Below are 27092 nucleotides of genomic sequence, written 5' to 3' on the forward strand. Positions count from 1 at the left end.
TGTACTATTCTACATGCGGTCTGTTAAAAAATAAAAGTATTACATTTGAATACAGTTGTCTAAGTATGAAATTTGTGGAATCAGACTGCAAGATTTTCTAGTACTTAACAGGTGTAGACTGAATCCCCTTATGGAAACACCTGCTAAGAATGACATTTGCTAATTTGTATAAAATGGCTATTAAACAACAATTTCAATTAGAAATCTAAAGATGTTGCAGTTCTATTAACAGAAACACCTCTGTAGTGATGAACACATCAAAGTCCTTGAGACTGCTTTTTTATACTAATTTCATACCATTCAAGGCATTATCTTAAACAACTGGGGTTTACATTTTTTTCATGAACTGGTTAAAGTCAATGGGAAATTATTAACTATATGAACAAACAAATCTATGCACTGTTGCTTTGCTTCCACTGTTATATCATAGGGAACCTGACCCACTAGAAAAGTGTTCCCTTGTATGAGTAGTACATGTAGCCCGATTCAAAAATGTTTTGAATCTAGTGAAAGCGTATTTGCTCAATGCAGGGTGTGCATAACGTATAAGAGCAAACAGATGTGCTTTAAGGAAGTTTCAAAGATAAAAATGCATAAACAGGAAGAAATGACTCCAGACGAAAGACACAACAGTTTCAAGAGACTGAAAAATTAAAAGCAAAAGCATTTTACAAATTTTTGCCAATGAATAATGAAAATGGTCAATTTTGCAATGTGCAGTTTGAAAATGCAGTCAAGAATTAGCAGCAGTATGGGTAATCAACAGAGAAAAAAATATTAAAAATTAGCCTTTTCATCGTGATAAACAAGACTGTTTGCAAAAATTATACAGCGGTCATGAAATAAAAAAAAATAATAACAATATAATTATATAAGAATTAAGACAGACTGGAGACAAATTTACCAAATTCATTAAACCCAATTTATTTAGTGCTATTCACAACAAATTTTGCAAAATGCTTCACATTATTGAACAAAATAAAACAAACAGAACATTACAACATAAACCTTTTCAAAGTACAAAATTTTGAAAAGAAATAGGTGAGACGAAGATTAGGAAGAAAAAAAAGAACCTGAAAATGACAAAAAGACAGACCTACTTAGAGTCAGTTTTATAAAAAAAATAAAATACCTTGTATTAATCAGTCTTATGGTAAGGCAGACGGACCAAGAGGTGTTTAAGAACACTTAAAAAAATCCCAAATCATACAATTCTTGGGAGCTTTATTGTTGTTCTCAAATTAAAATCTGCAGTCTTTAAACATGTGTTGGCAAAAAAAGTATTCTTGTTTTTCTGAAGGCAGACTATGCTATTCTCGTGTCTCCTTGGTATTTCACTTTCCTGGTTTAAACTTCATCACTTAAAATTTTCAGTCCTAAAATATTTCTTTATTTTTAGTAAAAAAAGGAGTCATTTACAAGCCATGCTAAAACAAAACAAAAAAAAAAAAAGAAAAAAAAAAAAACAGACTTTTGTAAATTTCAGAAATGTGGCATCTAAAGGGAAACCTAATGCCATGAATGCAACAGCCTTAAATCACAGTACATTGCATTTCTGATATGACAGTGGAAACATAGCACAACGGTAACAAATATAGCTTTTGAAGTAGTTAATTAATATTATTTGACAAACATAAAACAGACAAAAAAAATAATATATATAATATACAATGCATGCACAACTGGCATTGCAGCAACTTCCTCTAAAACTTAATACTATCAGAAGCTCAACATGCAATTTAAATAGTTATTCTTCAAAATACGAGCAACCAGGAACCATCTATGCTTAGTTTGCTAGGAACATATTAAGGGATTCAAATCCTGAAAACATAAAAGGCATAAAAAAATAGCCTTAGCTATTGTGCTCAAGTGTTTAATATAGTTTAAATAGAAATCGTCTTGCTACTACACCAGTAACCCACAACTTACCAGACAATAACATTTTTAAAAGTTTTATTTGATAGTATGTGTCATGGTGTTAAACCAAAAGAAGGGCATTAAAACAATTCAATCTTTTATGCTTAGACTTTCTCTTAATTGCTATCGTCACCAAGAAAACCTAAGTGCAACCCAAGGCGTCTTTGTGCTATATGCCAATCACTTGATTTTACTTAGACATTGTTGCCTCGACTCCCTGAATGACATAAAGCAATTTCATGTAATGAAAACCTGTGCAATTTTAAAAAGCTCTACTATTTTCTTTCAGCTAATTTCAAATTATTTTTATAGTATACTACTGGATCCAAAATGATCTCAGTTGAAAGGTTTATGGCAGAATAAACACATGCAATATTCATGAGATTATTGGTGTAACAGTGCTTCAATTGGTTTACTTCAGCTAGTTATCATCATTAAATTCTGAATTCATTCATTACTTACAACTACTCTTACTCTTTCTCACTCAAATGGCACAACATTTACTTATAAATTATGGTAGTGCCTTTAGAGTGGAACAACGCAATCTAGTCTTCTGGGTCAAGTAAAGTTTAACATCATCTACTCATGAGCATGTTTATGCTCAAAGTAAATAATGTATGAAATCATTTTAAAACATTTCCTATAAATAGACGGAGTCTCTACATATTTTCCTTAAGCTACCTTAATGTACTTAAGATGATTTTACCAAATTTAGTAATTTAATCTGATATCTCTGCAATTGTTTTCTTTTAGTTTTTACGAATGACCTTTGCTAATAAAAATTTAATGCATTGACTGACCTTGGTTAAGGGTTGAAGAGCTGTTGATGTCACCTGAAATAAATGAAGATTCTGACTGTTTTCTTACTGTATCATTCCACATTCTCCTGATTCGACTCTGTTTGATAAAGGAAGCAGAATTTAGTAGAACATTCTTGCTCAGGGTGAATCTCGATGCAATGTGATTTTACTTCTATCACAAAACATCACTATTTTTTTTTTCCTTCAAACCTTGTAGGAGCCACAGTTTAGATGTCCATACAGTGCTGAAGGTTTTGAAGCACTCTGGTAAAATAGTTTATATATGAACATGTAGGGAGGGTTTCCTTGAAAATGTCGCTTTGCCCCTAAACCTAAAAGATGACCTTATAGGTTTGTTACATTTCAAGATTTAATGAATAAAAGTGCCTATAGTATTTATCACTTCTATTGCTCTGATAATGAGTGCATTCACTATGAATTTGACCTGATCTTTTCATATTCGATTTGATATTTCAGATTCAATGTTTGGATAAAATATTTCAGAAGTTTCTTTTTAAGCCATGAGCTCAGATTTCTTATGTATGTACAGTATGTACATATTATTCTGAGCTTTTAGTTAAATAGAACTTGTGATTTCAAACAGAATATTGAAAAATACAGATTAGTGGTTACTGTTCACAGAGTCAAATGATGGTATTTGTACAGTGTTATGCTGTATTAAATTTTCTGCTTTGACTGCTGCATGGTGCACCTGTTTTTGTGGTGACTCAGTTAGTGGAGGTACATTTACTGTATAAGTATATTAAAAAATCAGAAATATTAACACATTTTTCTAATTAAGACATTCTAATTGATGCATATGGGCAAAATGAAATTGCACTGGTTAGCATCGCTCCCTTATGGATTCAGCAATCTGGATTTGAAGCCCATGCCCAATTGATCTCTGTATGAAATCTGCAGGTTCTTCCCCTATGGACATGGGTTTTCCTATAAAGATGTGCAGATTAGCTTAATCAGCAATAGACAGACATTAATGGACTGCCAACATGTACAGGGCTGTCTCCGACCTTGTTCCCAGTGCTGATGGAACAGACAACAGCAAACCTGAACTGAATTAAGACGGTTTTAGAGAGTATTTATATATTTAATCAATACATTTAGTAATTGAATTTTTGTTATTTACTGAAAGTTGTTCATTGATTATATACGAGGGGGGACCCAAAAATAAGCGGAATTTTGTTGTTGTTAGGTTGGTACTTGTAGTACGTGGTTGGGCCGCTAGGGCGATCTAGTTACACTCCTCACAAGTCAGTCTGCCAAGTGCCATCAGTCTGGAAGGTTGTGCTTGTGTTCAGTGAATTTTTTTGTAAAAGTAGGTTGCGCAACAGTGTGAGAAGGAAACGCCCTGATTTGTGGGAGTCGGGCGATTGGTTCTTTCATCATGACAACGCTCCATCTCACACTGCACTCAGCATTCGCCAATTTTTGGCAAGAAACGGTATGACAACCCTGAACCACCCACCCTACTCACCGGATTTAGCTCCATGTGATTTCTTTATGTTCCCTCGGATGAAAAAAGACTTGAAAGGAAGGCGTTTTGCTGACATCGAAGAGGTAAAACAAGAAACGACCAGAGCATTAATGGGCATTACTTCAGACGAATTTAAAAACTGTTTCGAACAATGGAACAAACGGTTAGATAAGTGTATTTCCGCCAATGGAGAGTACTTTGAAGGAGACTAATTGTAATTTGTACAGAAAATTAAATTAAACACGTTTTAAAAATATTTCCGGTTATTTTTGGGGCGACCATCGTATGTCACTTTACTGGTTCCCAATAAACTTGTATAAATATTTAGATATCTGAGCCTTTGGAACTATTTGCAGCTAGATTTGTTAATGGGCAGACCATACTAAAGATGGTAAAGACAAGTAACAATCCTTATCCTTTCATATTTAAATTATCAATGCCATTCAAGGCTGCTGCCCCAGTGCCTTGCTATACTTTGTTTCTACTCTTAAGTGTAAATCTAAATACATAGCAATATTCACTAATTAAATGTGGCGATGACATCAGTGTTTGGACTGATCCACAGCAATGACTATCTAGGAATGAGGTGACAGATCTAACAATGTGGTGCAACAGCAATCAGCCCTTAAAATCAACAGGACAGCTGTAAACTTTATAAGAAAACAAAGAAATTTTCATTCTGGTCAGCCCTGATGCAATAATAGTAGATACTGTTAGCTTCTTCTGATGTTATGTAATGGAGTCACAACTTATGAGGGCACCCGGTTAATGTAGGTAAATAAGAGAGTACCCTTGATATTTAATAGCTGCTCAGTAGAAAATTGTCATCTCTGTGTTGTATGATAACACTTTCCCCAAACCAAAAATTTTCAGTTACTAGTTGATGGCAAGACAGAGATCTGGCTATAGACACAGCTAATATAAGCTTTGTATAAGGATTGTGACCAGTCCTGACATAAATTTTTCCCAGTTTCCACCATTGGCTGATTGTTTCTCAACATCTAAGCACAGAAAAGCTAATCGAAAAGCAGGTTTTATTTTCAAACTTCACATATTGTGATTAACAGGATCACACTTACTGTTTCACTGAATATCCTTAATTAATTTGCTGTTTATTTTCTTGATTTTTAGGCTCTGCATTCTTTATATTTTTCTACTTTTTATGCTATGGTTGCACTGAAGACTAAATGTGAATAAGGATAACAAAGAATAAGTTAAATATGGCAATCAGATACTGAACTTGAACCTTTGAAATCCACATGCCACATGGAAATGTTTCAATCCCTTCTTTCAACTCTTCTATCATTTCCTAATTTCAAATCTTGCTGTTGTTTGACTTAGACGAATCATGTCTTTACGTGGCACTGGGGGTGAGGGGATATTAATTTTATTGCAAAGCAGAACTGTAAGATTTTTGTTTAGTAGCATTTGCGGTTTATTATGCAAATCATTAATACAAGCATTTTGTTTAGTAGCATTTGCAATTTATTGTTAAAAATCATTAATACAAGCATTTTGTTTAGTAGCTTTTGTGACTCATCTACACAGACAAGAACACACTCACATATAAATTAAGCACAACAGTGCAAACTGTTACTAAATGAGACCCACTGTCAGATAATAATATAATATTAGCCTTGAACAAGAATGAAGCCTGGAATATTAAAAGTAGAATATACCGTACATTATTTACAATTTAGCTATCAGTAACTGGTATCATTTTATCATTTGAAAAATTATTAATTTTTTACACATCGTAAAAAAAATAACTCTGTCTCCTTTACCTGAGTTCCAGAAGAATAACGAGCAGTTGTCCTTGCTGTCGATGCCTTAGATGAACTGTGGGAGGTGTCTGCAGGCAACCCTTGACAACAGTGTCTGAAACATTTGCTGTACTCTTTGCGGACCTGCAGTTAAACAATGCACCTGTGTCAGGTTCACAACTAGACTGTAGACATTTCATACATATTTATTTACACTTCTTTTACTGACCTGCACGTTTAGTTACTTGCATAAAAAAAACCTAAATACTTCCATTACTTCTGCCATTCTGTACATGTACTGTACATGTAAATAACAGAGCATAAGATCTTAAATGACACCAGTAAATTTTTTTCCAGAGCATATAATGTAGGTCTTAGGAGAAGACAGTCAAAAATAAACACAACTTCTAATTAATTCCCAGCCAATCAAACACGAGGATGTGCAGTTTAATGCATTTGTCTTAAAGTTATTGTAGAACATTATTTAGAGAAAAATGGTTTGCAGATCACCCAAGTGCTTTAAAGAAATGGGAATTCCTCTAGCTGCATTTCCAGTGTTCTTTACAGCAGTCAAGCCACATATATAATTATTAGTGCCCATGGAAACTTTTCATAAGCAGGTGAGTAACATTAACCACTTTATCACCAGATTGTCCCAGTATGTACAGGGCAGCTTAGTGGTGTAGTAGTCAATGTTGCTATATCACAGTGCTTGGACATCAACCTGAGTATTGTAAAACCTGTAATGTTTATATGATTTACATTTAGGTACACTGGTTTCCAGAGATTTTGAGTTAGATTAAATAGTGGCTTTAAACTGGCTGAGTATAAGTTACTGTGGATTAGTCCACAAGTATACCCGGCAACACGCTGTCACCCTGTCTAGGACTGGTTTCTGTCTTGTGCTTTGCTTCTGTGGGGATAGGTGTCTGATCCCTAATTGGAAATGCTAAGTTGGGTGAATGGATGCATCTATATATTTATGAAAGGAAAGGAGAAGTTTTTTAGATACAGTGCATCCGGAAAGTATTCACAGCGCATCACTTTTTCCACATTTTGTTATGTTACAGCCTTATTCCAAAATGGATTAAATTCATATTTTTCCTCAGAATTCTACACACAACACCCCATAATGACAACGTGAAAAATGTTTACTTGAGATTTTTGCAAATTTATTAAAAATAAAAAAATTGAGAAAGCACATGTACATAAGTATTCACAGCCTTTGCCATGAAGCTCAAAATTGAGCTCAGGTGCATCCTGTTTCCCCTGATCATCCTTGAGATGTTTCTGCAGCTTAATTGGAGTCCATCTGTGGTAAATTCAGTTGATTGGACATGATTTGGAAAGGCACACACCTGTCTATATAAGGTGCTACAGTTGACAGTTCATGTCAGAGCACAAACCAAGCATGAAATCAAAGGAATTGTCTGCAGACCTCCGACACAGGATTGTCTCGAGGCACAAACCTGGGGAAGGTTACAGAAAAATTTCTGCTGCTTTGAAGGTCCCAATGAGCGCAGTGGCCTCCATCATCCGTAAGTGGAAGAAGTTTGAAACCACCAGGACTCTTCCTAGAGCTGGCCAGCCATCTAAACTGAGCAATCGGGGGAGAAGGGCCTTAGTCAGGGAGGTGACCAAGAACCCGATGGTCACTCTGTCAGAGCTCCAGAGGTCCTCTGTGGAGAGAGGAGAACCTTCAAGAAGGACAACCATCTCTGCAGCAATCCACCAATCAGGCCTGTATGGTAGAGTGGCCAGACGGAAGCCACTCCTTAGTAAAAGGCACATGGCAGCCCGCCTGGAGTTTGGCAAAAGGCACCTGAAGGACTCTCAGACCATGAGAAAGAAAATTCTCTGGTCTGATGAGACAAAGATTGAGCTCTTTGGTGTGAATGCCAGGCGTCACGTTTGGAGGAAACCTGGCACCATCCCTACAATGAAGCATGGTGGTGGCAGCATCGTGCTGTGGGGATGTTTTTCAGCGGCAGGGACTGGGAGACTAGTCAGGATAAAGGGAAAGATGACTGCAGCAATGTACAGAGACATCCTGGATGAAAACCCGCTCCAGAGCGCTCTTGACCTCAGACTGGGGTGACAGTTCATCTTTCAGCAGGACAACGACCCTAAGCACACAGCCAAGATATCAAAGGAGTGGCTTCAGGACAACTCTGTGAATGTTCTTGAGTGGCCCAGCCAGAGCCCAGACTTGAATCCGATTGAACATCTCTGGAGAGATCTTAAAATGGCTGTACACCGACGCTTCCCATCCAACCTGATGGAGCTTGAGAGGTGTTGCAAAGAGTAATGGGCGAAACTGGCCAAGGATAGGTGTGCCAAGCTTGTGGCATTATATTCAAAAAGACTTGAGGCTGTAATTGCTGCCAAAGGTGCATCGACAAAGTATTGAACAAAAGATGTGAATACATGTGATTTCTCAGTGTTTTTATTTTTAATAAATTTGCAAAAACCTCAAGTAAACATTTTTCATGTTGTCATTATGGGGTGTTGTGTGTAGAATTCTGAGGAAAAAAATGAATTGAATCCATTTTTGAATAAGCCTGTAACATAACAAAATGTGGAAAATGTCATGCGCTGTGAATACTTTCCGGATGCACTGTATATATATATATATATATATATATATATAAATAAATATAATTGTAGCAGTGCTACTATTAGTTAAAACCGCATCTAAACCGCTGTGCTAAAACAGTAGTAGTAGCAGTAGTAGCAATTGCAGTAGTAGTATTGTCAGATGTACAAGTGTACAGTGAAGTTCTTACTTACAATTCTGACCAATATAACAAATGTCACCATAAAAAACAAAGTTGCACCAAAACTGTAAGTGACCACAGTTTTACTACACCATAATTTAATTAACATGTAATTCCTGTGTTTATGTTGAATAACTTCCATGGTCCAAAAATATAGGTAAATTAGTTAACTCTGAATTTGCCTGGCAGAAATGTATGTATGCAAGTATGTGAGGTTCTATCCTGGGTTATGTTGCTGCTTAAATAAACTCTAGTTTCCAACATCATGTTCTGGAAAAGAATGTTAGAAAATAGATGGATAAATGAGATCAGATCACATATAATTAAAGAACACTTTTTCTACCAGCACCTATATCAAATAATAAAGTAATTGTGCCTGAGAAATTCTCCTTTGATCACATATTAGGCAGGAAGAACAACCACATTTTTTGAATAAACCTCTTACAAACACCCCCACTGTCCTCTAGTGATAACCTCTTGCAATAGGAATGTTTTGCTATTTTAAAATTATATTGCCATTATCTGCTTATTACTAAACAAATCTTTTTTTTACTCAAGCCCCTAAATGTTGTACCAGCTCATTAATTTTTCTCATTGTGTTTCCCAAGGTTCATCTTTGCTTCAATGTATCTATTTTTCTAGAAAATTATTTTTAAATGATTTCTCTCTTTCACTACAAAGCAAATTTGCTTTGTAAACACAGCCCTCAGCTGTTCAAGTTTAACACTGGGAAAGGTTATCCCACTGTCTTTTAGAAGCTGTCAACTCTGACAAATACCACGGTTTATCAATCACTGTTAAACTGAATAACTGACCAACACTCAAATAAAAGACTTTACAGATGTGACCCACACTTCTGGGCATCTGAACTTCAAACTAAAAGTATTCCTGCTATGGATTTTTGGTGAACCCATAAAGGATTGCAGACAGAAACCTAGAACAATAAATACACATTCTGAACTGTTAAAAATGGTGTAGTGGTACAGTAGTCAATACTGTCATCCCATTATTCAAAGAGGCCAGATTAGAATCCCAAAATGATCATGGGTTGTGTGGACTTTGCATGGTCTTTGGTTGGTTATTTCTCTGAATACCCGTTTTCATCTGCATTATAAGTCAAGTTCGTCCTTTAGTGATACTAGTAGAAAATAATTTTTGGGAGGTTGTTTATCTCAGCAAATGTAATTTTAGCATACTTGATGTGTAGAGATCAAGTAGTAAAATGCTTCATGTGTACACAATTTAAATTGCTTTCAGATTTCTATTGATAAAGAGATTCAAAAGTAAGATTCAAGTCTGGAATTATGCTGTATGATACCATGGGAATTACCTCCCTTTTACAAAACACTGCTTGCCTATATACATTAGTGTAATATACAATATGACTATAGTCAATAATCATGGCTTCAAGTAGTTTGGTGCCTATTTTAAAGATGATATGGGGTCACAAATTATTACTTCTCAACAAACCAATGTTTGTGGGTAAATTTACCAAGCAACCTCACACACTAAAGTAATATTATTTCTAAGTAAAACATGTAATAGCCTTATACCCTAATACTAAAATCAGTAAAGTCTATATGTGAGAAAAAAATCTGTCAGATCAGTGTCCCACTATGGAGTAGGTAAATTCAATCGACAGACAGAGAATATTAATTTTATGACGTTTAAAGGTTACATTCTCATAATACAGTCCAGATTGAAAGTAATCTATAGTGTATACTGGATTTTATAAATGTTCAAAAATTGTTTTTATACAATAATATTTCCCAAAGACTAATCACAATACTTGTAGCAAAAGAAATGTCTTGATTTTTAGATGTTTATGATCAGTTTATATTTCTCTGAAACTTTAGCACAGCTGGTTAGTTATTTTAGCGGCACCACCTTCAAGTCAAATTTAAATGGTTGTTCAAATACTGGATGTAAACGTTGCCTTGAAATTAATGCACAACGACAGTCATCTCAAAGCACGTTCCAGGATACTGGTTGATCAGCTTAGTTCACAAGACTTAGCATAAATAATGAGATTCAAGCCCTTGGCTATCTAGTACATAGTATCACAGCTAGAGATTAGCTGCACTGAAGGACCCGACTTTAAATAACATAAAAGTTGCTAAAGTATTCTTATTATAATATTTGAAGAAAGATATTATGGCCCTGGATTGTCACTATTACAAATTATTTTAAAAACTATTATGTTGAACTGATACCTGAATCTGATTACACAGGACACTTGAGAAATCATTGAGAATTATCCATTGTACAACTATACAAAGTAAAGTTACAGTGTGTTCTACCACTACATCACAGATGCACGATATAAAAAAATATTCAGCTAGGGTTAAGAACCTATGAGATATAAAGCAGTAATTATGGAATGGATACAATGCACCCACCTTAAAAGCTAAAATAACCACATCTAAAGAAAGAGAGATTACATCATGCACAGAAAAAGTGGGAAATGATGTTACAAAGATCACTAGAAACAAAAAAAGAGTGACACTCTTCTTCAGCCCATGGAAGGTTATTTAACTCATAAAATGCTATTTCTAGCTACCACACCTTCCGACACATGATGTTTGATTTAATGTTTTAAAGTGGTTTAAATGTAAAATAGCCCTAAATAATTTTTAAAATAAGTTTACAACAATTGTTACTATTTCTTGATTTTTGTATTTCTCTTAACTTCAAAGTTCGAGGCATACGGTAACTTTTAATAACAACTGTTATCCATCCAATTTCAGTCAGATGTTGCCATGAATTTTTGAGATAAAGTTTTCAGGTAGATGGCTGCACTATAAAAGTAGTAAATGCTGAAGCTTCATCCAAATATATATATACACAGTGATCCCTCGCTATATCGCGCTTCGCCTTTCGCGGCTTCACTCTATCGCGGATTTTATATGTAAGCATATTTAAATATATATCGCGGATTTTTTGCTGGTTCGCGGATTTCTGAGGACAATGGGTCTTTTAATTTCTGGTACATGCTTCCTCAGTTGGTTTGCCCAGTTGATTTCATACAAGGGACGCTATTGGCAGATGGCTGAGAAGCTACCCAACTTACTTTTCTCTTTCTCTCTCTTGCGCTTTCTCTGATCCTGACGTAGGGGGTGTGAGCAGGGGGGCTGTTCGCACACCTAGACAATACGGACGCTCGTCTAAAAATGCTGAAAGATTATCTTCACGTTGCTACCTTCTGTGCAGCTGCTTAGTGAAGCGACATGCTGCACGGTGCTTCGCATACTTAAAAGCTCGAAGGGCACGTATTGATTTTTGCATGTTTGTTTTTCTCTGTCTCTCTCTCTCTCTCCCTGCTCCTGACGGAGGGGGTGTGAGCTGCCGCCTTCAACAGCTTTGTGCCGCGGTGCTTCGCATACTTAAAAGCCAAACAGCCCTATTGATTTGTTTGCTTTCTCTGTCTTTATGACAGTCTCTGCTCCTGATGCACACTCCTTTGAAGAGGAAGATATGTTTGCATTCTTTTAATTGTGAGACGGAACTGTCATCTCTGTCTTGTCACGGAGCACAGTTTAAACTTTTGAAAAAGAGACAAATGTTTGTTTGCAGTGTTTGAATAAAGTTCCTGTCTCTCTACAACCTCCTGTGTTTCTGCGCAAATCTGTGACCCAAGCATGACAATATAAAAATAACCATATAAACATATGGTTTCTACTTCGCGGATTTTCTTATTTCGCGGGTGGCTCTGGAACGCAACCCCCGCGATGGAGGAGGGATTACTGTATATATGTATATATATATATATATATATATACACAGTATATATACATATAGAGAGAGAGAGAGAGAGAGAGAGAGAGATATTATTTACTCCACTGCTCCAAAATTAGTAGTAGGGCAGGCCAGAACAATTGTTTGTACTGGTAAAAACCTATTGCTAAGCTTTTTGGGAATATATTCACTACATACATTTTTCAATGTTTTTGAAATTTTTGTAAGTTCTTTATATAAAAGTTCTTTATAAGAAGAAAATCAAATGTTTAAATTCCCTTGTAATTTACTGAAATAAATCTATAATTAGTAAGGCAACCAAATATATGGAAAGGAAGGCAAACAATACTTTCATCCACTCATATATAAAAATATCTATCAGTTCATCATCTAACCTGCTTATCCAGGTCAGGGTTGTAGGGAGCCAAAGGATATTCTTGTGCCCTTTTGCTCAAGGTGGAATACAATTCAGTAAGCGGCGCACTTATGTAAATCCACAACAACTCATACTCAGCCAATTTAGAGCCTTTAGTTAACCTATAACCACTTTGGAATGTAGGGGGAAAAGGGTGAAAACCTACACACACATTCTTCTCCGATCAGCAAGGATTTAAATTGATTACAACCACTGTGTCATCCTGAAGACCAAACATCATTATTTAATACAGCAATGCTATCCAATGTCAGTAGTTCATGCTGATGAAAAAAAAAAATAAGGTGCTACATACATCCTGATTCACTCCTGGCACAGAAATCCTCTGTTAATATCACTTTCACCAAGTACAACAATAACTGTCATTTTAACAAAAGCTTAGTTTGCCATCAACAGACATGACTGTCATATACAAAACAATCAAACAATTTCCAAACACTGGTTGTTTTGCTCTAAGGTGTTAATAGTTATTTTTCTGGGGACCAATACAGTAATTTAATGGTGGAATATATCATTTTATATTCATTATGTTCAAAGAATTCATTTCAATTTATTTGACTGTATAAAAATGAACATTTCAAATTTTATCAGTGAAGAGAGAGAGTTAAAAATGAATAATGGGCATATCTGGCAACAACCATCTAACAACCATTAGGAAACAGCAATGAAACAGGGCCATCGGTATGTAGTTTGTCAGAGATTAAAGCCTTCAGAAGTGAGGCCAATCTAATATTACACAAGAGAAACAAAACAGTAAACTGATGGACAGTTAATAAATGTAAAAATATAGGTACTGCAGAGATGAGAGAAGGCTGTAAAGTTTAATTCAGATTGTGAACATGAACAGTCCCTTTTCTGAAAATCACAGCAAGAATTTTTTTTTTTTCCTGACTACATTTCATTTCTCAACTGCCCAGCAGTCTGTGCGTTGCTCTCTTCCTACCACTGAACATGCAAATGTACATTGCCGGGACCCACAATTTCCTGTGCAGTTCTTGACAAAATGTTTTTAAGTAACCTGCTCAATGGACACAATATGAAAATTTGCAGTTAATTTAAATTTTGCCTGCTCACCTGATTTAATTTGCACGTCAAAAAGAAAACGCTGGCAACACAATACAGAACAATTGTTTCCTGCCCTGCCTTCCTCCTAATAAACGAGTCTGTCACCCTTATAAAATAAGGGTATCAGACAAGATGTTTCAAATGTGAACTATCCTCTTATCATAATCAAACTGGGAAATCATCAGAAGAAATTAAACCCATAGAAGTCAAAATAGAAATACTAGAATCTATTTACATCTTTTTATTTTAATATTAAACTGAGGCAGGCAGCAAAAATTAAACTAAGTAGAAGGATTCAAAGGAAACCTCTTGTTAAAAATTCAGGTTATCCACTATCAACAACTTTCTTTGCAGGAGACCAGTAAACAAAAGTAAATATACAGCCCTATGCAAACAAGTATATCATGAGACAATTCAAAAGACAGGGAAATCAAAAGCAAATAGAACTATAAATACAAATTAAATGAAGATATTATTTTAATCATATCAAGACCATAATAGCTCAAATACTGTAATAAAATAGACATTTTAACAGGGAACTATAATATATTGGAAACTACTACAGTATATCTTTATTTCCAACTATAACCCAATGCCAATCCACAAACACAACCCTCAGTGCAATCATGGAGGAAAAAGAAAAAAAAATAATAAGGAAATGCAATCTTCTGTACTGACAACAAAGAAATCAATTTCTCTTTTGTTATATTATATTTATGTACTTATTTATTATTTTTGACATTTAGTGAGCTCAAATTTCAAAAACTACAAAACGTGCACAGCTACAGTACCAAGGCATTGCTGTTTTCCGAGTTGTCTACAGTATGCTTTCCACTCTCAAGTCAGTACTAATTCACACCATCACATGACAACTCCACTGTAATTTTTGCATAGCATCAGGACTGGGCAAAATACATAATAAAATAGTCACTCTGTGCTATCTATGGCATTCACCATACAAAGTATGAACAATGTATTTGACTCAGCCATGTTACGCACTCTCTTACACAGAATTGAATAAGATACTTTCATTTGTGTGTGTGTTCTGTGCAATAATTACTTTTAAAAAGGTAAATAGGTGTAAAACAGATTGTTTAAATAATGCTGCCTTTTATTTATTTTCTAGCAGGGATGCTGAGAATCAACACTGAATGTCTGACTTTTAGTAATCTGACCAACTCCTATCAAATATTAGCTAAAGCAACATCTCACAACACTTCATCTTTAGTGGATCTTTGTGCTTTAATGAATACTAACACACAGTCTAAAAATGTTTTCTCTGAAGCAAACACAGAAGTCAACAATGCACTCCTAACAGGACTGCCTACAAATGACATACACTTTTTACAATTAGTTCAAAATGCAGTAGAAGGAAATTTAACAGGAAAAAGAAAATCTTAGCATTGCTTTAATGGTTACCTGTGGTATTTAGAATTGACTTAAGATAGTATTAATGGTATATAAAGCTCTGAATAATCTTGCTCATTCTTCTATTTTAGATTTCCTGTCCTTTTACATTCCTAGCCATAATATTAGATCTTTGAATGATGGTTTTCTTATTATTCCCCTTTTTACATTCTTTTAATTAGGCTTTTTCATAGCAGGCGGCACGGTGGTGCAGTGGTAGCGCTGCTGCCTCGCAGTAAGGAAACCTGGGTTCACTTCCCAGGTCCTCCCTGCATGGAGTTTGTTCTCCCCGTGGCTGTGTGGGTTTCCTCCGGGTGCTCCGGTTTCCTCCCACAGTCCAAAGACATGCAGGTTAGGTGCATTGGCGATCCTAAATTGTCCCTAGTGTGTGCTTTGTGTGTATGTGTGCCCCGCGGTGGGCTGGCACCCTGCCCGGGATTTGTTCCTGCCTTGCGCCCTGTGCTGGCTGGGATTGGCTCCAGCAGACCCCCCGTGACCCTGTGTTAGGATATAGCGGATTGCATAATGACTGACTGACTGACTTTTTCATAGCTACTTTTAATGAAACTTCTGTTAGATTAGGCATGTATTACAATAACATATACTTTATAGACTTGAAATCATGATTAACGCCTACTATTTTCTGTTTTCTTTTCTAGCTTTCTGCGATGGCATTTTGCACCACCACAATCTTATCAAAACACAGTCACCTATGAAGCTGGATGGAATGTAGATAATTACAACTGACAATGAGACTTACTGCATCAGACTTTCCAGGACAAAACATAAAAACAATAAGCACATTCACCTTTGGTAGAATGCCCAGGGTGGACTAGGAGGGTATGTGGGCTTGGAATCCCTTGCATGTTTATCTTCTCCAGCATCTTGCCAGTTGAAGTTTTTTTTTTGGTTCTCCCTGGCCACCTGTCCATAGCACTGGACTTATTGTTATAAGCAATAGGGACATAAAAATCAATTTAGCAAATTAATCCATAATTTAGGATTCTTGTTACTTGTTATCTAAATTATATTAGTACATGTTGATTTATTTTTTTTATTTTTGGTATTTTATTTATTCATTCATATACTTAATTATTTCTAATGTATTATATTTCTGTTTACTTTCAATTTTTAACATCTTGTAAAGCAGTTTGAACTACATATTTTGCATGGAAATGTGGTATAGAAATAAATGCTGTGCTTGTTACAATCACTAGCATAAATTACTAAAATCAATATACTAGGGTTCTATTTCATCAAATATTGGTTTGAAAATGAAAAATTCATTTAATAGTTACAAATGTTACATTTATTCAACATGTGCATATTCTAGTGAATTATGTGCAATTTAGGAATTAGAGTGTTCTTAACAACACTATGACTGTTTTTGTTTGTAAATGATAATTTAACCTGGATAAAAGATCATTGTAGATTTATGAAATGTCAATTATACTCATTTTTAATTACATTAAAAAAAGCTTTCCTTATGTGTAACATTTATTTTTACAACATGTGTATGGATAAATGTATACACAAATAAACCCAGCTCAAGAATCTAAATTAGGATGATATTTGTGAATTAAAACTAAATATCTAAGGGCTATTTTACAGTGACACTCTAAACTGGGTTGTAGGTCTCGGTAATGTGAAAGAAACTATTAAGGTTAGAACCAAACCTATAAAAGTAGGTCAGCTTAAGTTTATGATGTGAAAAATTACCGTGGTACCTAATCTGATGAGATCCCGTGACACACAATACCACCCACTGAGAATACTTAACATCCACAAACAACTCGACTTTGGTTTACATTGGAGTTTACTGCATATTCATGAAATAACAGTCACACTTACTGGGAGTGCATGGTGTACAAAAGTTTTGTAAATGTGCTGGAAGCAATAGATGAGTGTTTATTTTACGCTCTGATAGATGATTATTTATGAAACAGTTCCTGCTGCACTTTTCCAGTTCTTAGCACTTCAGCAAAATGTGACAAGCTGCTTTTAGAAAATGTAATGTGAAACAAAACACTGATTTAGGCTATGAGCAACAGGTTGCTAATGAAAATAGAGTCTGAAAATTTTGAAAATGAGCACCAAATTGTTTATTTTGCTTTGCATTTCAAAAATCTGTAGTACTTCCAGCTTAAATGTTTTTATTATGAAAGTCTGCAAAATAAATATAATTTTGTTGTTTTCTCTATAAACGAAGTTAGTGTGGCATAGTGGTTAAAGGTTTGAACTTTAAACCTGAGGTTGTGGGTTCAAATCCTGCTACTGACACTGTGTGACCATGTATAAGTCACTTCACCTGCAAGAAATGTAATCAGTTGTTCATTAAATGTTGTAAGTCACCTTGGATAAAACCACAACCAAATAAGTAAACATTAATCTAAACAAAATGTCTACATATCTTTGGAAATCCGTCACTTTTTCACACCTTTATATATTTTATTTAACAATGGAAATGATTATCCTCATTTGGCTGTTTGTGAGGCACACATAATACATATACCCTACACATTTTCTATAAATGCCATTTTAAATGATCAGTATTTTCTTAACTTCTACTGCACTCCAACAGATGGCAAAATATATTCATGTAAATCTTACTGAAGCCAATTTTTCACCTGAAAATGAAACTAGTGCAGAATGTAAAAGATATGATGGTAAGGAATATAGACATCAATCATTATATACTATATTTCTAACATATTTGTCTGTTATTTATTTTTTTACATAATGCCTTTCATAAAGGTACAAATCTTGTGCACTTCCTGCTATTGGGAGACCCTTAAAAGGTTTTTTAGAGTAACTTCTCAGCGCTCATATACCTTCAGATCATCCTGCTTATAGCAATGTACAGAACCAGATGAACATAAAGACTATGTTATTTAAAGGATGGATGTTGCAATGGTCAAACAGTCAGGATGAGGGAGACACTCTTTAAATCCAAGCACATTCTTTATTGTGCACCTCAGTAACTGTCACCTTTGCTTTCTTCTACATAGAAAGGACTAAGGTTGATAGTAAAGAAGTTAGCCATAACAGCTACACAGCATATTTGGTAAAGGAATAAGAAAAAACGGTATGGTACTTTTCTTTCAAGCTTCTGGCAGGGGATATGCAACAGAGCATATAATGCATTTTTCTTTATCAATTTGTGTGTATTATATATATATTATTATATATATGTGTGTGTTTTGCATGCTTTGGGGACTTTGCTTTTTGTTGAAGTACGGTAAAAGAGGCCTACAACGTTTTTACTCAAAATATAATAGGACTGGATGATACATGTCTATATCTTTAACCTGATTAGAGACAGCCAGACTGGGTTTGGGAGGAAGAACAACAATATCAGCAAAAAAGGAGAAAGCTACACCATAACAACTATTCCTTTCACTCTCAATGTTTGCCAATAAATTAAAAGCAGTCTCCTCCTTAGCATGATGTGACATCTTTTTGTAAGTCCTGGCCATAAGTACCTGAGTCTATTATGATGTGTTAACAATTTACTTAAATTTTAGGCCTTAATCTTGTCAGTACCAATAATAACTTTCTAACTATTCATTTATACACATAACAGAAAGATATGAGCCATCAATCAAAAGGTCAGATATCAGCACCAACATTAGAATAATGCTGAACACGTAAAACAAACCACCAATAAGCCAAGTAAACACAGTGCCTGAATAATATCACAAAATAAAACACTACTCTATGTATGTTTAAGCAAAAAAACTCATACAGAACCAAATCATAAATATAAGCAGTGTACAGTTTAAATCAACAGCAAAACCTCTCAATGAAAACTGCTTATTGAAAATGGTATCTTATTGCATTACAGTAAATTACAGATGGGTAAAAAAAATGTAGTTTTTCAAAGTCAGAGGACCCAATTCCTTTTACTTTATGAACTGATCTTATTTTTGATGCTACCACTTTGGAAGACGAATGCCACTGTCAGTAAATACTTTATTCTTCTTTGGAAACCATAGTGGCGTAACAGACTAGTCCTTCCATTCAGAATGGTCAGAACTGAATTATTAGCTGGATATTTTGAAGGATATAATTATTTCTTGATATTCCTAGACACCAACTTGTAACCTGCTCTTTTTTTGTTGATATTGTTGCCCTTCTCCATTTCTTTCCTCCCATACCCAACTTTAAATTAGCTTTCTTCTGGGTCAAAGGTGCTGATGAACTTCACTTAGACTTGAAATTCATTGCTGAAAAAACACTGGGATCTTTTACTGTAATGAACCAAAAATTCCCCAACACATCTACATAGACAAACGGGTAAAGGACAATACATAATGTACACAGTTACAAAGTCATTATTGCAGATAACCCTTTCTGCTTTCCAAAGCTGTAAACATGAGCTTCAATATTTATTAATTAAATAGCTGAAAACACACATTAGGCTGAGATGTATTATATAATCTAACGTGATTAACTTACTAGTATAAATGTTAAAGAAAAATATCTGAAAAATATACTAAGATGCAACAAGGCTGTTTGTGAGAGTATAATCCCTATGTCCCCTGAGAAATTGTGTTGAATGACATACTGCCCAGGAAGCATAAAAAATATCAACTTAGGCCCTTGCTTGAAAGTTACAAAAATCAATCATTTCTGTCACTGTACCTCTTCATTATCTATTGTGTCAGTCATGTTCTTCAGGGACATGTCACTAAGGCATGTAGGAAGGGAACGCACATATGATAATAGAAATTTGCATTTAATATAGGTTCTTGCACACACATTTTCTACTTCTACATTTTTAGAGACAAATAACATTTTACTTAATTGTTAAAATGAATGCAAAACAGAAAAAACATGAATTTCATAATTAAATTAACTGGCACAAAAAATAGGAAGTTTAAGGGATAGATAATACACAAAGTCTACCTGGACTATAGTATATAGTATATAATCATCAGAAGATGCTTTCTGTGGAGTGTGCAAGTGTGTAAGGAGATACATACATTTTGTTGACTAAAATCAATACATTTGAAAAGGAGAAATTTATTTAGAGGTCACCTTTTTAAAAGACTGCAAAGACAATATTATGTTTCATGTACTTCACCATGTTGCTAATTACTAGGGATATGACTACGAACATAGATTTTTTTTGTCTTTTATGTCAAAATCAAGTTTTCATTACCATGTTGTATAATGGACCCTGAACAAAGTTAAAGGCTATGTTGAAACTGATCATTCTTATAAAGATCAACATCACTTTGGCCAGCCTGTTTGAGACAACTAGCTAAAACTTAACATAGTAAGTGCTGCTTCTTCATTCAACACCAACATGAAGCACAGCTGGAAAGAGACAAGTACATGGAAACAATCTGCAAATTAAGGGATTTTTTACTATTTGCTTGAAGTGCTGTGCCAGACAGAAAGAGCAACTGTTCTGCCATATACTGCATATGTACAGCATAATACCTGCTGGTGATATTGAAAAAGCTAAAAAAATAAGCGTGAAATGTAAATTTAATGGCATTTTTCTCATATAATACATAAAGACAAGCTAATTTGTGGAATACTGTTTCTTGGTATTACACTAACTAAAACAGTCATGAAGCATAGATCCATTACAGCCAAATAAGCTGCCAAAACAAACCACAAACAACTGCTGATCACTTATTCAGATTTCACAAATCCCTTGTCAAAATGTTGGATTTTTGTTTGTATTTTATGAGATATTAAATGAAATCTATCCTAACCAATTCTAAAACTTTATATTCTGTCCATGAATAATCACAAACATTAAGGAAGACAACACACAGACTTTACTGAGTCTAAGATGTACAAATTATGTTATTTTTGCTTGATTTGAATGTGACGTCTGGCACATTTCTAAGAAATCTGCTACCATGAGTGGTGCAAGCAGAATGAGGGTCAGGACTTTTAAAGTAGTGGTCTGATAGTATGTATTGCCCTTGAAGGTTCTCATCACAATGCCTTTTGATTGGCGCCTAATGACATCAATTACACAGTCATCACCTGAAGACATTTTAAATGAATTTGCCTCATTATTTAAAACCTAAATTCAGTAAATTTTCAACCCTAGTTATGATTGCGCTTTGATTTGTTTGTGCTTTATGCTGATGACCTTTTGTGCTCTGATTTGACATTCCCACATAGCCCTTTTGCTGGTGGCCATTATAGTTTACTGTAATGATACTTCTCTTGAGAAACCCTGTTTCTACCACATGACCCATAATTCTGAAACTCTTTAATTAATGCTTTAATAATGTATGCTACACCAAAATCTGTTTTTTATAAAATAAGTGCAAATTTGGAGTGGTCTACAAGAAGTACCTTTATCCAGGTCATCTTGATTCTGTAAAGGAAAAGAGTGTATTACTGTCTCTGTACGAAGGTTGACCAGATGCACCAAAAAGATGGTTTAGTCTTGTTAAGTGACTGAGCTGACAGTACAGTGAGACTGATCAGCGGATTAAAACAGTATGTCAGTGATGTGCCCTTTGTATTGTTCATGGTGGTTCAACTGGAGCAAAGCTTTCTGATAAAACTCTCAGTTAGATGGCAAGAATTTAAAAGGTAAGACAGTGAGAAGTTAAGAGATAAGAGAAGAACTGGGGTAAATCTGCTGCTTCTCCACAAAATTCCAGCTGGGGATATCTATGTGTCCATGGGCATATTTGATGTACTATATATAGCACACAGCAGGTTTGGGAATGTTTTGGAATAACCCAGGAAACACTGGAGTCTTGTAAGAAAAAAGGAAATCACAGGTGCCCTGAACTGCTTCCTGTCACCAAAATTCTCACACAGTAAAAAAGGAAAAATACTGGTGAATGGAGACTCTAAATTATTACTAATGTTACTTTAGAATCATGGCTTCCTAGCCTGGTCATTTTCTATGTGGAACCTCCAAAATCCCCAATGTTTGTGTCAGACTATGGGTGTCTTTACTATGATCATGGATGGACTGATGTCTTGATATTGGCAAATATTTACAGTATTTTGATATAATCTTTATCATTTTTCCTCATTTTTAATGAGCACTGTTTTATCACTACTTTTATCATACCTATTACAGTCATTTAATTAGATAGATAGATAGATAGATACTTTATTAGATAAATTTATTACTTAAAAATAATCAAAAGTAAATTAAACACTTGCACAGTAATGTACTTTTTTTCACTCATTTTACTAAATGTCCAATGAGCCTGCTTCTGAAAGTTACAATAACTCTGCGGTTTGCTTTTCTTTTTCTATATGTCTTCAAATCACACATGCTTCTTCCAAATGCATGTGGGAAAAACATTCCTCCCAATTCAGTTTGTCAGAGTAGGAGATTGACAAAACAACACTTAATGATAGAGTAAGTTTCCTTCAATGGAAAATGTTCAGCCCTCTAAAGTCAGAATCAGATATGCTTTTGTAGACTGCAGATAGGAGACAGCTTTACACATCAGAGAATTGCTACTACAACCTCACTGAAAAATATTCTTCTTCAGACAGATAACGTACAAAAATACCTTTTCATGACCTGATATTACTAATCATGTGATTATTCACAATGCTGCACTACCTTTATACAATAAAAAATAATTTAAGCCCCAAAAACATGGATTGTTTTTTTACTACCTACACAAATAATGAAATGTAAAAAATATAGTTCCTAATTAATGAAGTAACCAGCAAGCTAATTTTCTGGAACACAGTGCTTTGGTTGAATAGAAAAAAATAATCACTTTTAGAAATTGTGCATTGTAAAAAGAAAGCAAAGGAAGTATACAGAAAAAAATAATTTCTTCATATTAAGGTTTTCAACACAATGTTAAGGCATAATTTTCACTTAGAATACCAATTAATACAAAGATTCTAAAAAAAAATCCAGTACAAAATTAATTTCCTAAATTTGCTTTACTTTATCATAAACATAAATTTAAAGAAGCACCTTTTAGTGTCCATTGGAGCAGAACAGTACAACTACTGTATGCAAAATACCATAATCAAGAAATTGCCTAGGTTATTACAAAATATTTTAATAGCAATAAAAATTCTATAGCTTATGTCTGAAACTTTAATTTCAAAAAATCTATAACTTAAAATTGTCAAAGGTATCCTGTATTAAAGAGCACCACTGTTCTGACAATTGTATAATGTCACAGAATCAAGTATTCACAATCAAAGTCAACAAAAGTCTTAGGCTGTTTTAAACTACACATCCACGGGCTGTCTGTTGACTCTTGTTATTTTGTAATTTATCAGGGTAACAAAGAAACTCTTATGCTATTTGTTCCTGAAAAAGACAGACACAAACAACAGCAAACAAACTGCCTTTCCAAGCCTAGGTGAAGATTTAAACAGACACATTCAGAAGAACATTTACTTTAAGTGAAGGAGTGGAGAAACATTGCAATAAAGGCAAGTCCAGTCACAGTTTACAGAAAAGAGAATTATTTGAATAAGGCAGATTACTTAATAGTACACACAATGGCGGCAAATAATAAATCTGTGCAGGCGCTCCAGTGGCAGAGAAAGGCCTTTTACTATAGAGTAATGTTTCTAACATGCTGCTCTCCTTTAAATCACCTTCATTTTATTTGTTGAGTAATAAAGCTCACCAGATACAGTGTTGTGTGGACAATTTTAATTTTGGAATATGTGACCATATAGTGATTCATGGTAAATGCATGGTAATAGGATGTATGAGAAAAACAGGCTGGCATTCAAAGAAACTTTTCAAACATACTCTAGTATGCAAACATGCATGTTTTTGTATGCAATGTGTTCATCAGGTCTCAATCATATTGTAAGGGGCCATTCAGACATTTATAGATATGTCAATGTTTGAATATGTGTATTCATTTCAAGTAACAGAGCCCTGGTAACTTCAGATTTCTTGCTCAGTCTGAGATCTTATGGTAGGAGAAAACACTAAAAAGATGAAGACAGAATACAGTCATTTCCTAAAAACGTAATATGGGAAAATCTGCATAATTGTGAAAATGTGCAAAATAACTAGGTGATCCTGACAAGGAAAAAAAAACAAACATTCTTTTTGCTTTCTGTTGCGATTTACAGCTCAACAAACAATTCAAGTGATGCAAACTAAATCTTTGAATTCACAGTCAAAAAAGCAGTTCTACTTGTTGCTCAGCATTTCATAATGAGCTGATCACGAAACAGAAGTTCTGCTCCTGAGACTGCTGCTATTTGCATGCTAAATAAATTCCAGTGTCTAGTAAGGGTATTCTTTGAGAAATGGAAATTAAAGTAAAACAAGAGACAAATTATACAACCCAGTTTCACAAAGCTGTAAATGTGTTCCTTATTAAAGTACTAGGGTGTTGTACCGTGTTAGCCATTATGAATGTAGAGAAAACATCTTTACATCTTGCCTGAAGAAGGGGCCTGAGTTGCCTCGAAAGCTTGCATATTATAATCTTTTTAGTTAGCCAATAAAAGGTGTCATTTTGCTTGGTTTTTTCTCTACATTCCTTATTAAAGGAAAAGTTATTAAAAATTTGAAGTTACAGTTGTTCTCTTTCTTGAATAAAGACCCAGTGTTTGAAGAGCTTCTTATTCTTGGCTTTTAGTTTCTGCATCTACCTGACTAGGTTATTATCAGTACATGCTCACTCAAAATCCCTTTTCTGTAGAGTAGAATTTGTAACAATTCAGTACTCATGAATTCAAAATGGTGTCAACTGTAAATATAACAAAAACACCATGACCTACAGTAGATTAGAATTATAGGTGTTGAAATGCTTGTAGCAGATTACTGAATGACATGGTTTGAAGATGCTGTATACAATTTTGCCAATTGCAAATGAATTTTACTATGAAGGTGTCTGGCCTAATGCTCACCATAATGAAAAACTAAATAACTAAGCTGATAGGAATCCTTTCACACATACATATTATTAGGAAAATGAACTATTTTTTTAATACTCAGTCATCCAATTACTAGATACATGTCACCCTGTTGACATTTATAATGGTACACAATATGCATAACTATAAGGAATTTCAACAATGCATTTCAGAGTGTTCAAAACATACTGTGCATAACTACATAACAAATTGTATTTTATGTCATGTACAGAATAAAAGTCAACAATGCTCTTATCATACTATGTTGAGCATATTTTGTGGTATATCCTTTTTGTTATATGTTTTTTTTCAGTTTTACATCATCATGATGTGATTTAGGTTGTTCAGAATTCTGACACTGAGATTGACGGTTGAATTAACTATATAACACAAGCTAATCGAGTCATTTCACAAATATATTTATAAAGCATCTGTTATGTTACAAGCAATCATTTTCTATATACTATTACGTTCAATCATATTCAGGCAAGCATTTAAGCCAAAGTTGACATAACAAACAAAAAGAGAATTTGCAAGTAACCAAATCATGGCTTTATACTTATTTTTCATATATTATATATATATATGAAATTAACATAAGTCAGTTACATATTTATTATTATCTCTGATTAAAATTAAGGTCAATAGTTTCTAATCACATTACTACATCCGTATTAGTTGAATATGCAGCATTACTGGGTCTCATACTTCATACCATAGTTCCAGTTTGAAATAAACATTTTTGCTTAAAATTTTTTTTACGCTTTGTATAGAAACAATTGTTTTCTCCCATAATTTTCAAAATTGCTAATTTACTCTGTTAAAGCTGAGATATCGTAGCTGTATGGGGTAGTTTATTTTTAAGGTAAACAGCATTCCACTTTTAAATGCATTTGATTTTTTTTCCAACTTCACCTTTTGATACATGTATTAAATTATTACTTTATGACATACTTAATTCCATCTGCCTTTTTGTTTTTAAAAGCCACATCCTCATCATGGTATGATGTCACATATGCAAAGTTGGAGCCTACTCCATTACACAAAACTTTTTTTTTTAAATTGTATTTCCCGTATTAGTACATTATTTAAAAAATCTAATATTGAAATAAAATTTTAGTTCACATTTTTCTCTTATAAAAGTTGTCCCAGGAACATAGTGTTAACTTATAATAATTTTAACTTAACAAAGCAAATGTTAAATGTAACCAATAAAGAAATATACATATTTAAAATTACACATTCAATTACAAAATTAACACTATTCTATTATCATTATTAGTACAATAAAGGTGATCGTTTGAGGACTACTTATTCAGAATTAGACAAGATCATTTTTTTCTAAACTTAATTATAATATGTATGGCGAATTCTGGGAATAAATTACATTTTTTTAACATATTGCAAACCAGGATATCTTTCTTTTTTATATAAATTACAAAAGTGAGCGTTTTTCAATTTCAAAAAGCACTACGGTTTAGTTTGTTTTACAAAAAAAGTCTTTTAGGTTCTGGAGGTACAGATTTTAAGTTACTAAGTATGTCAAAAAACATAAGTGGCAAAGTGCTTAACTTATAATAATATTTAGTGACGAGCAAACATAGTGGAATTAGCTTTACTGCGACTTCGGAGAAATCATGTAAATGTTGGGCAACTTTTCCAAACACACTGAAATGCATTAAGTCAATGGGGAAGAAAGAATTGACCTAGCTTTGAGCAGATTATAATGGGCAATGGTCTTTTAAGTATCTCTGAGGAATAGACAAGTGTCTGGCAACTATGCTGGATAGGGAAGCATCAACAACTGCTGGACTAATTATTATGGCCAAAAATATGACCTGA

General features: G+C 34.2%; 1 protein-coding gene across 18 annotated transcripts in view; it reads right to left on the bottom strand.

The window, feature by feature from the left end:
- The window catches only part of adgrl2a (adhesion G protein-coupled receptor L2a), a 191856-nt gene that overhangs the window by 5578 nt on the left and 159186 nt on the right, over window positions 1-27092 (bottom strand). For all 18 annotated transcript variants that reach the window (XM_051933233.1, XM_051933225.1, XM_028811563.2 and 15 more), the window contains 2 exons: window positions 5994-6116; window positions 2718-2814 (listed from right to left, as the gene is read on the bottom strand). In XM_051933233.1, the coding sequence (XP_051789193.1) occupies window positions 2718-2814; window positions 5994-6116 (220 nt within the window). The remainder of the gene's footprint in view (window positions 1-2717; window positions 2815-5993; window positions 6117-27092) is intronic.

The sequence above is a fragment of the Erpetoichthys calabaricus genome, chromosome 10 (assembly GCF_900747795.2).
Source record: "Erpetoichthys calabaricus chromosome 10, fErpCal1.3, whole genome shotgun sequence".
NCBI lineage: Eukaryota > Metazoa > Chordata > Cladistia > Polypteriformes > Polypteridae > Erpetoichthys > Erpetoichthys calabaricus.